General features: G+C 44.1%; 1 protein-coding gene across 2 annotated transcripts in view; it reads right to left on the minus strand.

Annotated features, from left to right (window-relative positions):
• Positions 1-15,974, minus strand: part of lrch2 (leucine-rich repeats and calponin homology (CH) domain containing 2) — a 28,318-nt gene extending 12,344 nt beyond the window's left edge. The window contains exons 1-15 of one of the 2 annotated variants that reach the window (XM_070983008.1): positions 15,643-15,974; positions 7,044-7,188; positions 6,668-6,794; positions 6,471-6,576; positions 5,607-5,743; positions 5,247-5,377; positions 4,970-5,057; positions 3,766-3,862; positions 3,544-3,641; positions 3,335-3,402; positions 2,356-2,460; positions 1,913-1,981; positions 1,415-1,477; positions 682-730; positions 394-534 (exon numbers count right to left, since the gene is read on the minus strand). In XM_070983008.1, coding sequence (XP_070839109.1) covers positions 394-534; positions 682-730; positions 1,415-1,477; positions 1,913-1,981; positions 2,356-2,460; positions 3,335-3,402; positions 3,544-3,641; positions 3,766-3,862; positions 4,970-5,057; positions 5,247-5,377; positions 5,607-5,743; positions 6,471-6,576; positions 6,668-6,794; positions 7,044-7,188; positions 15,643-15,883 — 1,665 coding nt within the window. In that variant the 5' untranslated portion in view covers positions 15,884-15,974. The remainder of the gene's footprint in view (positions 1-393; positions 535-681; positions 731-1,414; positions 1,478-1,912; positions 1,982-2,355; positions 2,461-3,334; positions 3,403-3,543; positions 3,642-3,765; positions 3,863-4,969; positions 5,058-5,246; positions 5,378-5,606; positions 5,744-6,470; positions 6,577-6,667; positions 6,795-7,043; positions 7,189-15,642) is intronic. The other variant, XM_070983009.1, reaches the window with a different exon arrangement.
• Between the last annotated feature and the right edge of the window lie 371 nt (positions 15,975-16,345).

Below are 16,345 nucleotides of genomic sequence, written 5' to 3' on the forward strand. Positions count from 1 at the left end.
ACTCTTTTTTGGCCCCAGTACAAAAGAGGAGAATGGAATTTGTGAAAGTTTCCGGAGACAGAGTCAGTTACAGAGAATCCCACAAACCTCAAAGGGAACCATTTGTACTGGAGCAAACAAAGCAGTAGACACCATGAAAACTGGGCACACACTGAGGTCTGTGGACTGTCTACATTGCTGCAACCAGAACCTTTCAGTTCTGCGAGCACCGCTAACAAAAATCCCTTTGTGCCCATAAACTTGGGCAGCAGAGGGAGTTTTAAAAGATGAATATCTCAAAACCTATGAAAACAAAAACAAACCAGAATTCATCCTCAGGCAATTGATGAGGTGTTTTCTGCAGAATATCATCTTCAGCCAGGTGTAAATTACGAGATGCATGCACGCTCATACCTTCAGATAATCTTTTCTCAGGTACTTGTTCCTCCTGCGATCTTCGTTCTGATTGAGGACAGGTGGGACTTCTGGCCACTTTGGCCCCGAATCTGACTGATCCGTCTTCAGGCTGCCATCAAAGGAGCAGGAAGACGGAGGCTGTGAAAGCAGATGTTTTAGATTTAAATAATTGTCTGCCCCCTCTGGACACGAACTATTGCAAGGAATGGGAGGTGCGACCGTAAACAAAGTTACTGAAAGACATTTGAGGATGTTAGGTTTGCTTTGAAGCAGAAGACTTTGTACCTGTCCACTCAGCACTGATGCTCCACTGCTTCCCTCATCCAGAGACGCACTAGAATAAAGACACGAGTAGGATCAGATGACTATCTGCTGTTTAATATTCAGATAACATTAAAGGCACTTTGAGCCTCGAGCAAGAACCTTTTCCAAACGTTTCCCTTTCTGCTTTGTAAGAGCCTCAGTGTCTTCATGTGTGATTAGAATCAGACAGATCTGGCCTGTGATTAACCTGCCCTAATCAGCCCTCGAGGTCGTTTATCAAGCAGCAGGCTTGTTTCAGTGCATAAAATGTGACATTTCTTATGTGTGTTTTGGAATATTGGACTGAAATGGATGAAAAATGTTCATGTGTGGCATTTTTACAATCTTTTGGCATTTTATAGACTTCAGACTTTTGAATCAGTTAATTGTAAGAAATACTCAACGGAGGAATCAACTGAAAAGATTTTTATTACAGGCCTGTAAAACATTTCAGCTTAGACCCTTAGCATCTAATGTAGTCCATGCTTTGTAGCAAAAGTGCATATTACTTTCATAAAAGCAGTTGGAAATAGGCTATAGTATATTTTTGTGTCTTTGGACACAGGACCATTTTTCTCAAGCAGCAGAGATCACTTACAGCTCACAACAATTATAGCAGATATATTGCTCAGTGCGGTTATCATTACCACATGCTCTCTACAAGGGCTCCACTGTAAATGTGTGCTTCTAGTCAGCAGGACTGAATGGTACGTACCTACGAGCGGTCTGAGGCGGGGGCCTCGGTTTGCTGCTGGAGTTTCCAGAGTGACTCAGGAATCTGCAGATGGAAACAGATACAGGTGCAGTTACAAAGCTGTGCAACAGCTGTGACTTATGCTACATTGTGCATGCAGACTTTCCCAGGGTTAGTCATTTCCGACATGCGTGCAGATTGTCAGGCATTTATGTCACATTTACAAACAGAAACAAAAATGAAACAATTAGATTGGGCCAATTGAGCAAGTGCATTTCACCTGAACAGTGAAAACACTGACAGGAAAAGTGAGCTAATTCCACGTCAAAGATGCAAACACTGCCAAGCACAGAAACAGCTTAGATTTCCTAATAGTGATTCATGGACAAGGACAGTGGGAATTAAAAGCATTAACTGTGCACAAACAGAGACAAAGAGACACACAAGAGACCTGCCATGTGTGTTTGACATGCCCAGTGTGACGTACGAACTATGTGTGTATAAAGAAAACCCATCCACCTGTGTGCCCTTCCAGTCACTCTCCGCCGGTGAATAAGACTCTCTGCTCTGCAAATTAAGGACCGTCGTCTAGAAGCCGTACATCAAACGTGCAGCAGTCAAGTTGAGAGAGAGAAAGCAGGAAACAGGACAGTAAGTGAGGCTGATAAGAATTTGATTTGTAGAGGTGAAAGAAGTAAAACGGTGATGATGCAGCGAGATTTAGGGCTGTGATTTATCTCATGTGGTACCGTTCTACAGCTTCAGCTGGCAAAATCTAAAAAAGCAAATGAGTGACAGTTTCTGGTAATCAGTCTCCACTCTGAGCTGTTTGCCCAGCCAGTGAGCACACGTGTTGCATGATGAAGAGCGAGGACGAAGAAGAAAGAAGCGGATTTAAGCAGTGCAGCGTGTTTTCATGGGGATGGTCTTTTGTTACTCGAAGAAAAAGGAGAACCGCACACCTGTTCTGCTGCTCCTGCTGCAAAAGCTGAACGGCAATCTTTCTCAGATCCAGCACTTCCTTCAGCTCATCATCCTCTTCCTCGACTAGCTGCTCCTTATCAGAACTGGAAAGAGTTCAGGATCCGAGTTATCAGGATTGTAAACTGCACACAGTGTACCATTTTGCTTTTGCCAAAAATCCTGCTCAAATTCACAAAAGCTCAACACCAGAACAACAAATGTAGGATTGTGCACACGACATGCGCACAATCGTGTGTGTGTACATGAAATGATATCATCTAATCTCATCATTTTGCCCACATGTGCTATGGAGACAGAAACATAAATTGCTGCACGTGCAAACATTTTCTAGTCAAAACTTCCCTGATTGTTGGCAGATGTTTGGAACTGACACTCTGTGAAGGACACTGACTCACAGACAAACAAACATCCCAGTCTTAATGAACATATGCAGCACCTCCTCCTCATGCTTGTTATGTTGCCAGGGGTTCACCATCTAGCTGTCTGATTGAGCTGTCAGCTACTGTAACCACTAATCAGTGCTGTGGGCAGTATGTGTTTTCAGCTGCGTCTCCTGATGTGCAATATTTGATGTGTGGAAAATCTTTGCTCTTGTATCTACAAACACCTTTTCTCTGCTTTGTAGAGCTGCAATAATTTCACAACTAAGGCGAATTAAGAACACGGAGGGAGTCATCATTCGCAGAATGTTAGGTTATCACTGCAGAGCATGCCTCTAAGCATTTTCTGATCTTTCCTGCAAACGCGCTCAGGCTAATGCTAACCCGAAGGCTGTTTCAGAGCATGGGTGACTCACTGGAGTCTGTGATAAGCCAACTTCCACAGAAGTTTTTTTACAGTCTGGAAAATGGTTTGCATGCATTTTGTAAAGAGGACGACAAAAATAAAGTGTTCGGCATCAGAGGTCCAAGATGTGCCAGCCGTTTGTTTGACAGCTGTGTTGAATAATGAACTCACCCTGACTCCTCTTTCCAGCTCTCTTTATCTTTGCCTTGGTGAGACATGTTCAGAACTTTCTCTAGTTCCTGAAACAGACACACACACCATGTCAGGAAGCAATAACCATAAATTGATTTTTATCTCCTGTGAGCTTTCCACTGATTTTCTCTAAGTAATTGTTCCTTATGTCTGTAATTGTCCTATTAATGAACAGATTTGATTCATACCTTTATACAAGACACATGACCGCTCTGCTGCCCATCACACTCTGACAGAGCAGGATCCTCATCCGGGTTGGGCTCTATAAAGTCATAGAGATCCTGATCTGATAGAGGGAGGAAGCATCCGCGTTCATCACATAAACTGTATATCTTAGGCACTTCATTCAACAACCCCCGAGCTTCTTTTATTGCTTTCATAGGGAATATGTGATACTTATTTTCGGTAACCTTTGCAAGAATCCATTTTGGAGAGGAGTGAGAGCGCATCAGCACGGGCTGTCTCTGACACCTGAGAGTGCAGGCTGACGGTGTCGTCGTCTGAAGGCTGCAGAGGAAGAAATGAACGAGGAGTGAATTCTAAGCTTGGTTGAAATGGGCTTATGTGCGTTTTAGTATTTCTATGTTAAATATTCAAACAGAAATGGTTGCACGTAATTGTTATCTTAAATAGAGGTAGCCCTGATGAGTGATTGTGCTGCAGAATATGCGTCACAGTTTCGCCCTCTGCTTCATCTGTTTTATCTGCCTTGTCGCCCCTCTGACCTTACGGGAGAGACAATCATTTATCAGTACGGAGTCTGAGAGTTATAGCCAAAGTCCTGGGGTCTAGCAAGACATACCAGTGTGACTTTGACTATAAATCATTCACTGGATGAAGTGCCTGTTATTCTGCTGTCACAGGAAGAATGATATATGCTATGCAATACTTCGGCTCAGCACCTTCGGTAGACCTCTCACGTCATACAGAGAGCTTCCCACCTCAGCCTGTCATCCCTAATCACCCATCCTCTGCCCATCTTTTCTTATGACCCTCAGCCTGTTTCTTTTACCACTGCCTGCCTGCTTTGGTCTCTTTTGGATTTATTTGTTATCTCTATCTACATGCAAGGTTGTGTTATCCTCTTCTGCTTTGTCTGGAGAGTCTGCTAGTGAGTGCTTTTGCTGGAGCAGGAGTGTTTTCCTGAGTTAGATTTATGACAGTGAAAAGTTAACCAACCAGCTACATACTTGCTGGCTAGCAGCAGCACTTTGCTGAACAGTTTATCACAAAGAAAATTCCACAAGCTGCACTTTGACATTTATGTAGAGATCAGTGCCTGTTGCAGTCGCTCCTGTTTGTTTTCTTTGTTTTACAAGTTGTTTTTTTTTTTGCTCTATTCTTTATTATTACTACTTGTATTTTTATGACCGTCATCTCGAAGCTGTGCCCTCTCCAAACATGGTGGCCGAGAGAGTTCTGGTCTGTTTTCTCTAAACATTTAGACCTCACACAGATATAGAATCAGATATACTTTATTGATGCCCCGGGATCAATAAAGCATATCTGATACTGATTCTGATGCATCTCAACATGTTGCAGTTTGGTAAGCAGCAAAACACAATAGCATCAATCAATCAATGATCAGTTAGTGTGGAGTGCTTGAACTCTGACCTCAGTTGTGGAAAGCCTCTTGTCACCATTGTCACTGCCAATTCCAGAGTCAGGACCGTGGTTCTTACTGGGGTAAAAATCTTCCATGCTGGAAATTTGCAAAACAAACTGCTCATTAGGACTGTAATTCAGTAACAGGTCATGATAAAATCAAATTTGCAGGTGCAGAATCATAAATTGTTAATGGTGTGTCTGCACAACATAATGCATGAACTATGATCAAGGAGGCATGTGTAGATGCAAACAATATGTTTGAAGGATTGTCTGTCACTGGTACCTGTCTGTAAGAGGCTGTGGGAGGCAACGTTTGCCGAGGGAGGGGAGGTCCAAGGTGTCTGGCTTTTTGTCCATCCTACACGCCTGGATGTTCAGGTACTTGAATATGTGCACTTTGCCCTTGAGACAAATCTGAAACACACAAATGCACACAAGGCATGTCTGGAGTCTGTTGCTGTAACCACAAGACAGAGAAATGTGGTCATTCCTCCACTAGATGGTGCAGTTGCACCTTCTAGACACATGACAACCTGTCATCTCAACCACATACCCATAAAAGCCATTTGTGCTGCATGTTGACAATATATCGAGACTTTGCATCCACATAATATGAACAGAATCATGAGATGAATGCACTTACCTGTGCGGGTGGAGACTGCATAGGATTGTTGTCTAGGATGATGTGCTGCAGCTGCCTGAGTTTCCTGTAGGCTGCAGGAATCTCTGTGATCTTATTGCAGGAAAAGTCAAGTCGGATGAGAGGCAGATCAGCCAACTCTGCAAGCACAGATGGAAGAGTTTCAGAAACAGCTCGTGCTGAATGCGATTCACTGCTTCCAACGTGCAAAGCAGAACACATTGTGGACTTTGTTAAGCTGGTGGGATAGACCGAATCAGTGCACTGCAACATCCAATAAACAGAGCTAAAAGAGGTCACATTGTTCTTATTTCAGGGCTCATCTACTGTATGGAATCTTAACATCTGACATCTTAAAGTCGTACTCCAGCAATTAAGTATTTGCTGCTCAATAAAGTTGAGGAACTCGATCGAAACTGATTCAGCGGAGGCTTTTTGTCCCTAGTGAGTCAATATAGTACCAACAACTTCATATGATGACCTAATTTCTCTTGACTAACAAAGGTGCACACAGTCATGGCAACACTTTTTAACTTCATAAAATATAAACAGAATCTGAGGCTGCGTGCGTTGCTGTGTTGGGGTTAAAAAATGTTTAAGCATTGCTCAATGTTGTGCTTCAGTTGTGCGTTTCTCGAATGACAGCATGCCTTGGTACACCTTCTGCATCTTAAGGTGGTTTCAGCTGCACTAACATGACAGCCAACATAAAGCAAACACTGTTGAGGGGTGATTCTTGGCTGTGACGGGCCTGTATGCACGCCAAATACATCAATCCAAATCAGTGATGAGTCATTTCTTCAGAACACAGTAATAAAAAAAACAAAAACAAAACAAAGCAGAGATCATCGGGGGTGATGGACCGACCCTCAGGCAGCATGTGAAGACAATTCTTCCTGATGTTGAGTTCTCGTAAGGCTTGGAGCCTCCCGACCTGAGCTGGCAGCACCTGGATCTCATTACAGCTCACGTCCTGCAAGGGGAGACAAAGTGTAGGAAATGGCCTCACTCTGCCAGTACAATATGCTCAAGTTTATATGCACCGACACATGCACGCTGCTCACCAGTTCCATCAACTCTTTGGCCTTGCCGATCTCCTCGGGGATGGACACGAGCTTGTTGTTGCTCACAAGCAGAACTTTGAGGGGGAGGCTGAACAAGTATTTTGGCAAAACTGACAGGAGATTTCGGCTGCGGAGAAAGATAAAACATTGACCTACATTTGAAACGGTATACAGAAGCATGCAAGAGTGAGCGTCTGGTCACTGGGAATTGAGTTTTAGCAAAAGAGGAAATGCCTCTCTTTCATGTAAGCTCTGTTTTGCTCTGAAAAGGGAACAAGATATAAGCCTAAACAACCTTATACAGCTACTTTTGCTGAATGTAAACATAATGAGACACAGGAACCAAAATGAAAGCTCAGTGTTAGCAATGACCCACCTGATGTCAAGATAAGTCAGCATCTGCAGATTGATAATGGCTTCCGGGATGCACTTGATGCAGTTGTGGTACAGGTTGAGCGACTCGAGGGGGGCGAACAGACACACTTCGGGAGGGATTTCTGTGAGGCGATTCTTGGACAAATCTGCAGGATGGAGGAACAGAGCTGATTAAATATGTACACTTTGATCTTTTCAAGATTGGCACCATCCGTTATGTTTGCTTTAGGCATGAGGCCATTGGCTTGAAAGACTGATCAATACATTTCCGTGACAGGGAGGTGGGCAGAGCGCCTCTCCATCGAACACTGGTCTAAGATTACACCAGAGTCTCAGGCCTCGAAGGTCTGAGTGGTACTAGCAGTGTAATATCTCAGTATTTCCAACATCGATCTGGGAGTGGCACAGTAATGGTTTCAGATTTGTTTGAATGTGGAAAGTCGTATAACTCACTGCACATCTTTTCTTTGTGTTAAACGATTAGTTGCAAGCAACAGACGATACCCAATGAATGGTTATGAGAAAAGAGTTGGGCTACTTTTGTTAAGAGTGGAAGGTTTTCTGTGCCACTGAATAGTTTGGAATAATTTATATATATGAAAAGTTTAGCTTTTATAGGATTTATTTTTTCTTTCTCATTATGATTCAGATTTTTATATACTAATTAAATGTAAAGTGACATAGCAAATGATACTGTACATGTGGCAGAATAGAAATATTTTTCCAGCAGAATTCATTCTCTAGCAAACATCAATGTCTGCCCCAAATTTCAGGGCGATCCATGCAGCAGTTGAGATATTATAGTTCGGGGCAAAATAGAAGACTGATGAACCAGCTGACGTCCCTTGAGCCTCGCTGCTAGAAGCTAAAAGCATGACCATACATTTTCCATGGATGCTGAGATATAGTAATAATATTTGATATGTTTTTCAATAATGTCGATTACATTAGTTCCATGAGGAGGATAAAGGGGACATGCTGATGCTGAATCGATAAAGGACAAGCAGAGATTAAAAGTGTGTTAGTACAGACTTGATCATAACTCATGTGTTCTGCTTCACTACTGAGGCCAATTCTGCGAAATCACAGCCCTGCATGAGTCAAGAGAGAGTGCTTCTATCCTATACCAAGAGTATGAACGTAATCGCTGCTCAGGTCAATGAGTATAAGCACAGCCTCTCATCTGCATCTGCCTTATGCCTTATGATAAAATATTTAGATATCAGCTCTCTTGCCCAAGAACGTCAAAGCAGTGGAAGAACGCTGAGGCAGATACGGATGTTTCAGCTCATTACTCAACCAGGCCTCATCTGGCACTTTTCCCTCACACATGCATCACGTGCTAAATCTTAATATACATCATCAGCCAGACTCATGCTCACTGTGGAGGTCTGCATTTCACGCATGCATTCAGCTCACGCAAAAAGCTGAGGCACATTATCCCTCAAGGTCGCTGACTGACTCACACAGCTCAAGACATCTCCACGCACGCACGCAGACATGTATGCGCGCAAATCTCTCTACTTCTTTGTGTCTTCTAAATAAAACAAAACAGTGTCCACTTAAACGGGAAACATGGGGAAACAAGGGGACCTATGAGAACAACACATATCAAGACTACCTTACATTGTGCAGACTTCACCTTCAGACACATATTGATCCAGCATCTGCAAATTGGTGTGTGAGTGTGTGTGTCTGGGTGTGTGTGTGTGTGTGTGTGTGTGTGTGTGTGTGAACGGTCCTGTCTTCTGAATTATCTCTGGGTGACACGATAATTACAGACCTATGTGAGGAGCTGCAAAGCCACAGATAAAAGTAGCTTTCAATTATTCAGTCCCACCTAACTGAAGTGCATCCATACTGCTGGAAAAGCAAACACCACTGCACCGCCATCCCTTAATGCATGCAATTACATATTGCTACCATCCTTTATTAGACAATTACACTATGTGGGCTTTACTGAAAGTAAACCCTCACTGACTTGCTATTAAGAGGTTTCCCTTTGCTGTGAATGGATTAACACGAAGAACATAGAAAATGCTGTATCAGTAGCTTTTATTCAAATGGCCTTTTAACATGTTTTGCAGATATGGCAACCTTTAATCCCAACTCTCTGAGGTTAAAAAGCATCGTGGGGAGTGTCTGTGCTTTTAAATAGACTCTCACTTCTGACGAGCCTGGTTAAATGAGCAGCAATAGAGCAGACAGGCCTCACTCTGTGGCTGAGTTATGACAGCAGCCAGTAAGCAGAAGTGAGAGGCAGACCACGAGACACTCAGCGGCACAAAGGGAAAAGGAGCCGAGAGGTTAAGGGAAACAGAAATTACCACATGGGGATGGACTAAAGCTGAGGTCACAGGGTATACTCGTTTTCCATTAAGAGTAAATCGCGCCTCCCCCTGAGGCCGGGACCTTGATGCTGCAACCCAGCTGTACATAGATGACTCCCCGCGCCTCCCTCCCTCCAGCTCCACAACTGGGGGATTCTTCTGTAGCAGTGGAATCATGTGGGTCGATGGGAGATGGGGGGTGGGCGGAGGCAGTCTTTGTGAGCCTGTCCGTCTCCATCCCCTTCTCCCTCCTCCAACCCCAGCCATGCACCATCTGCAGCCCACAGTGGGCCTTTCATCCACCTGCTGGTCGCCCAGAGCTCCCGCTGGACAAGGCCCGGCAGGCAGACGCGCCCCTCCACCAAGGCTCCACTGCGCTGCACCCTCGCGCCAAATCATCAATCTATTCATTTATGTTGCTAGTGCGGATGATTTCTGCTCTGTCTTCCCATGACACAGCAAACTCTAAACTAAGAGATGTCCTGCTGAGTGCTGGAGAGACCACAGTCTCTCTCTCTCTCTCTCTCTACAGTGAGTTGATGCTCTCAATAGGAAATATTTGCTTTAAGATCGCAATTAAAAACCTGTGATCATCTTAATACAACACTGCAAAAAAATCAGTTGTGGTCTACAAGAAATCCACAGAGAAATGGCGAAATACCAAAAGGCCTTTCCTGCCGCACTTCAGCGGTTTCACAGCAAGGTTAATTACATGAAAATAAACATGTCATAAACACGACAAAAACATGATTAATTGGGGTTAATTAATCACGCCCTGCAGCAGACGTGACTGCAGCCTCTGGCTGGCAGGCTTTGGGTGTGGTCTGGAGCACCACTCAGTGTTCAGGTACCTTGCCTGGGTGTGGAGTTAGATGTTCGCTGGTCAGTCAGTCTATCAATCTGCTGCTGGAGATACCTTGATGGGATGGTGGTCCAGGGGTGTGCTCCCCTGTGGGCGAGCTGGTGGTGACGTAGTGGGCATGCACATGGTTCTGTGTGAGGTCTGGCCTGGGGAATTGGGCAGTCTCTGGATCAGCTGTATTTGCTCAGCTACTTTGTGGGGGTGTGTGTGTGGGGGGGGGGGGGTTGTCTGTAGATGCTTTCATGGGGCATTTCACACGACATTTACTCACACGTCTAGTTCATGCATTAGTCACACAGAATCTAACTTCCCTCAACACACATTTTCCCCAACATAGACGCTTCATTAGTCCATGCCCAGCAGGCCCACGCTGACACACACACACACACACACACACACACATTGAGAGATTCATTCATAAACAATTGTACATAAACACACACACACATACACATCATTATAAGCACTTTAGATGTAAAATATTAATGTGCACATAATGCTTGACTTTGCTCTCATGATTTTGTCCCAGAAGATATATACACACACACACACACACACACACACACACACACACACACACACCATTATTTTTGGGTCACTGGTCTTGGTGTTTATACTCCACTCCAACAGTCACTGGCGAAAAGTACAGATGAAATCATTTGTGCTCCAAAAACAATCGTACTGTGTGTGTTTCTCATTTATATCTAGTGTTCCTTCTTTAAACCTCAAATGTACTATTTTTGCTTCAGTCCTTGATATTTATATTTGCTGACTGGGTGGAATGAAATGAGGAAGTAGAAGTCGTGCCTGTAGACTTAACTTGACACATCAACATGACTACTTGCTGATTAGCAAAGTCGCACGTGGGCGACGTCCCTGCTCTCTTCTGATCTAACAAAAGTGTGCTCTGAGATACAAGTACATTAAAATTTGCACTGCCGACATTATATGACACACAAGAGGTTCTAATTTTACTTATATAGATCATAACTTAGTGAGGCTGACTGTGTCTGAAGAATCATTTCAGTTATTTGTACAAACACCGAACACTTGGTGGTTCATACATCTTTAATGCTCAGGTTATGTTTCCTATTACTGTAGCTTTAATGCAAAATATTAAATTAAGATCACCGTGCAAATGAGCAGTTACCCTTATTGAAAACATTGCTTTTTAATTAAAGACAATTGTAAAAATAATCTTTCAGTTCCGCTGCTTGTGAGGAACAGACCATCCAGCTCTTAAAATATCACAGCGTCTCCAGATCTCTTCTTTTCATCTCAAGAATCTAAAGTTCTGTGAGGTACAGTGGGCTCATCAGACACTTCCTAAAATAACACCAGTGTCATATTTCTAAATGTACAGGTCGAGAATTATCTCCGTAGGCATTTACTAAGAAGCTTTCCTCATTTGCTTAATATACTGGAAATACACTGGATCTAAAACCTCCAACGACAGAAGAGCTTTTCTATTACAAACAGTGTGTAATATAATACACAGCATTAATGCGATGAGGTTGTACTTGCTGACAGGTATGCATATGTCATGTCCAGACATGCACTCCTAGAAGGAGTCCTGAGGGAGGAAGCGTCAGTTGGGAATGTGGATTTTTTTTCAGGCTGCACTCATAATAATGTCATCTCTCAAAAACTATTCAAAAGTACAGAAAACCAGCAGGGATGCTGCCTGTGTGTTCTATATTGTCATGTAAAAATCCCATTTTTTGAGTAGCCGCTCAGCAGCGCCTGCTATTCTTCACGGAGCAGGCGTGACACGAGCAAAGACAGGACAAGCTTTCATGAGACAATCAGAATATCTGATTTGACTTCCAGCCAGGCTGAGTAACACATCACAGTGCTGTGCTGTCTTTTAATTGCCAAGCCTCCTGAAGCCTTTTGAATAAGTTGGCCTGCGCGAGCAGTGACACTTACAGTATTTACACTAGTGGATTATTAAATCTAAGAACGCCAGCTGGACGTGTGTCCTTGTGTAGCTTGTCCTTCACGGGACTGAACTCCTCAGGAATGTAACCATGAAGAACAAGCGTTCTTACGGCGTGAGGTTTACTGCGTGCTTCAAGTCAAGCACAATCAAAAATAACAAGGAATACTCATTTTGCTACATGTTTCAACCAGCTCTTGACAGTCCTCTATAGGAGTCTGGATGGTACAGTGAATCTCGCAGCTTTTGGTTGGTTCTTGGCTGTCAGATAGCTATTGCACACACCCTCACTTGGTGACAAATATCACACATCTTCATCTTTCCTCTGACCTCCGATTCGCTTCATTTGGCTGTTAAATATTACACCGAACCCTTCACAGAGGATACAAGAATGCCCAAGAAGGCGACAGATTTGTAGTGCGACAACAGATTGTGTGTGCAGTCTTCAATTTTGTTTTTGCGGCACTCCGAAACTAAAACCACAATCTGCCGCATGACCTACATTCTTCAGCATACTGTAAATAAGTCATTATGTTCTCTCAGAAATCAAACAGAGTTGTGGGTTTAAAAATACATTTGTTGATTGGGATTCCTCTGAGCCGCCACACATACAGCACTGCAGACGATCCTCTGCCGTCTACGCTGACACTACGGCACACGTGTAAACACAATGCGTGGCGCTGCAGGGGAAGCGCTTCGCATTGGCAAACGCAGAGTGTGTTTGTACCCTCGGGGGCAGGGTAATGGCAGGCGGGGGCGTGCCGGGATATGAACCTGAACATCTGTCCAGGTTGATGCTCTGCTCCGAGGCCCCTCTCCAAGGTCGGGGCAGCAGCTCAGGGCTCTTGCACTTTCCCATGGGAAAACAAACTGAGCGGAGACAAACTGCCAGCAGCCCACTGCAAACAGACACCCATGTGCGAGCAGGCCTCTCTCTTTCTCTGTCAACACACATTGGAGCCTTCTGCTGCTCATTAGACAGATGGAGGCCACTCAGTTAGGCCTTGATCTGTATAAAAACCCCATTTTCACTTATTAAACCATCAATGGGATGAAACACCCAATTAATGGTGGGGAGCCATGCTGATGCTTCAGTGAAGAGTCCAGGTCTAAATTTTTCCACAGCTTTAAATTGTACAGGTGCAAAGCCACATGATATCAAATTCATTCTCAGAGGAATCAGTCACATCTTCTACATAGAGCTGCATTTAAAATGAAAATGTAAAACTGAAGACACTGCTTTTAATTATTGGGTTTGTGTGCTCGTCTCAGAGGAAATCGCCCTTTTAATTCTGAAGGAGCTGCCTCCTCTCACAGCAGAGACTCTGGTTTATGTGCAGCATGGTGCTACGAGGTGTTGATCCCTCTTTGCACATTCGAAAGCGAGACTTCCCTCTGGCACACCTTTTATTGGAGGCATCGAAATGAAGATGTGAAAAAAAGTGTCACAGACTGCAGCATGCACGGCGACTGGATTAGTCACTGTGTAAGCAAGAGATCAAAGGTTTGACAGGAATGTATACACTCATGTCTCTTTTGATTACTATCAGTGTTATATAGCGTGCACTCGTGATAACGGCAGTTATTTCAGAACCGTATATGGAGCGGTCTTGATACATTTGGACAGTCTTGCTCGGATAGACGTTAGATGATCATTATCATGGTATATTAGGGTAGCAGTAGCAGCCCTGCAGTCCAGAAATAGTAGACACCAACTTCCTGTTAGGTCTGCCTTACCGCTGAAAGGCAGGCCGTGCATAATGCTTCGTGTTCTTCACACCATTTAGGCGCGAGCAATTTAAAATGACATCATTGTGTCATGTCATATTGGTATGAAATAACATGTACATTTGCTTATCTACAGCATTGAGTTACCATATTAGTGTTAGAAAAATACAGGATATAATGTTTGTTCAACCCCCCAAAAAAACCTTCTGTTTTCATCCCTTTAAGGGTGTGTGTAACTGATAATAATGTAATAACTGCAATACCATGATATTATCGGAGACCCTGAAAATCTCATACTGTTGCAACCCTAATCCTCATGCTAACTTAAATACTGGTTCATGTCTAGTATGGGATCCATTGCAAGCCCTGAGGAGGTCACTATCTGTCCACATCTGGACCGCTGACACAGAAAAGTAACAATCTGCATTAATGTCCAAAATATCTGGTTAACATTAAACAAACCTGTTACTTAACCATCTCCAAAGGCTGGAGACAACCTACTACAAATAATATTGCTTTTCTTTTAAAGGATAGGGTTTTTTGTTAATTAAAAAAGGCTGTCTGGGTTTGAATAGGAACCAATATCTTTGAGCAGAAAACTGAAATCCCTTGGGGTAAGGGCTCTCCAACAAGGGCTCTACTTGCCATGAGCTGCATATGACAGAATAACACCATATGGTATGGGGACATCTCAGAGGAGGAAACTATCACAATGAGAAATCCAGCATAATCTACATGTCCAAGATAATGACTGAGAATGCCCAATAATAATTCAATTACCCTGTTGTTCATTCATGCACTTCTATACTGACACAAGCGCCTCCTGACAAAATCTCATTGTTTGTACAGTCTATCACAGGGTCCTTCATGTGTGTCAGATGAGCGCTTTCCTAAGCAGCCATCTCAAATACAAATGAGTATGTATGACCTGACCCTGTTACACCAGCCTGCAGACAACGTGAGTCTCATACTGACCTACTGACTGACTTGACTATCACAGCACATTATTCTAATCAGCTCTTGCAGAAAGCCAATAAAATACAAGACCAAAGGACAAATAAATGGCTATCAGCTTATAGATGAAACCAAAAGCAAAGCTCCTCTGTGACAGATTGAGCTATATGGGCATATGCACCCGTGCAGGCAGGGGGGTGAGGCTGCAAGTACACTGCATCTTTTGTCTGCTTTTGCCGAAAATGGAAAAAAAAAGAAGAAGAAGAAGCATGTGCGTGTATCACATGCTCGCCACAAATGATATATTTGGATATATATGTATAGCCTCTGGGATTCATTCATATTCGGCTCAAGCAGCCCGGTGCCAAATCAACCGCAGCTCGGCGTGCAAACCACTGCACAGCGCCTGACTTGGGTGCGCCTGCCGTCTCATTCATGTGTCTCAAGGGGGGCGACTGAAAGCTGTTGGCGTCGACCAAAACAACCACACAACAGCAGCCGAGCCCCTTGTGTAGTAAATGGTGTGACATATGAGCAAGAGTGGACAGTAATTACATCCAGGATGTACAGGATAGGAACATTTACGGAACCCAGCTCCGTGGACTGTAAATCCCTTTAAATACTGTCACCTAATGCGCCTTTATCCATAAAATCAGACGAAAATTCAAGCACAATGCGACCACGCTGCGCTCCCGAAACGCGAATCCGCGAGCGCATTTTTCTCCACGAGGCGCAGTGGGACTGACTCTCGTGGTTTCCCACAGTCCACTCACGCACAGCAACCCACCTGCTTGTGTAGTATCGGTCAGATCGTAGCTCATCCCCGGGTACTCCCTCAGCTTCCTACCGCTCAGGTTCAGTATCCCCGAGCACACGGCATCCTCCAGAGCCCGGTCCAGGCTGCGGGCCGTGTGGTGCTGCTGCTGGTGCTGGTACTGGCTGATGCCTGGGCTCCAGTGAGGTCCGCTGGAGTAGTGATGGCTTTGTAGAGCCGTGACAGCTCCCACACCTCCCTGACTAGACGCCATTTTCGTAAAAAGAAATTCTTACAATAATAACAGCGCACAGCGGCAGTTCCTCCGCCCATGCGCATACGCGTACATACCCGGGACGGACGCTAGGGGATGGGCTTTGGAGGTGGTGCTGCTGCTGGTGATTGTGATGTTGATGGTGGGCAGGGTATGGGGGCCATTTTAGGCTTTTACCCTTCCTCCACCTGCTACCAAACTCCAAGCAGGGCCCCTGCTAGGATCTGTGCAGCAGACAGGGGTCAGGGGCCCCTCATGCAATCCTACAGATTTATTCCTGGAGGGCAGTAGATGGTTATTGACAAATTATGCTTAATCACTATGATTAAAAACAGATAAGCAGCCATAGGGTTCTCACTGGCCAACTATTGTTCACTGCATCTAATGTGGTTTATCATCGACTGCTAACTGCCAATCCTGGTTAGGAAATAGCCACTGGCAGACTGAAGAGTGGAAAATAAA

The sequence above is a fragment of the Chaetodon trifascialis genome, chromosome 16, assembly GCF_039877785.1.
Source record: "Chaetodon trifascialis isolate fChaTrf1 chromosome 16, fChaTrf1.hap1, whole genome shotgun sequence".
In the NCBI taxonomy this organism is placed as follows: Eukaryota; Metazoa; Chordata; class Actinopteri; order Chaetodontiformes; family Chaetodontidae; genus Chaetodon; species Chaetodon trifascialis.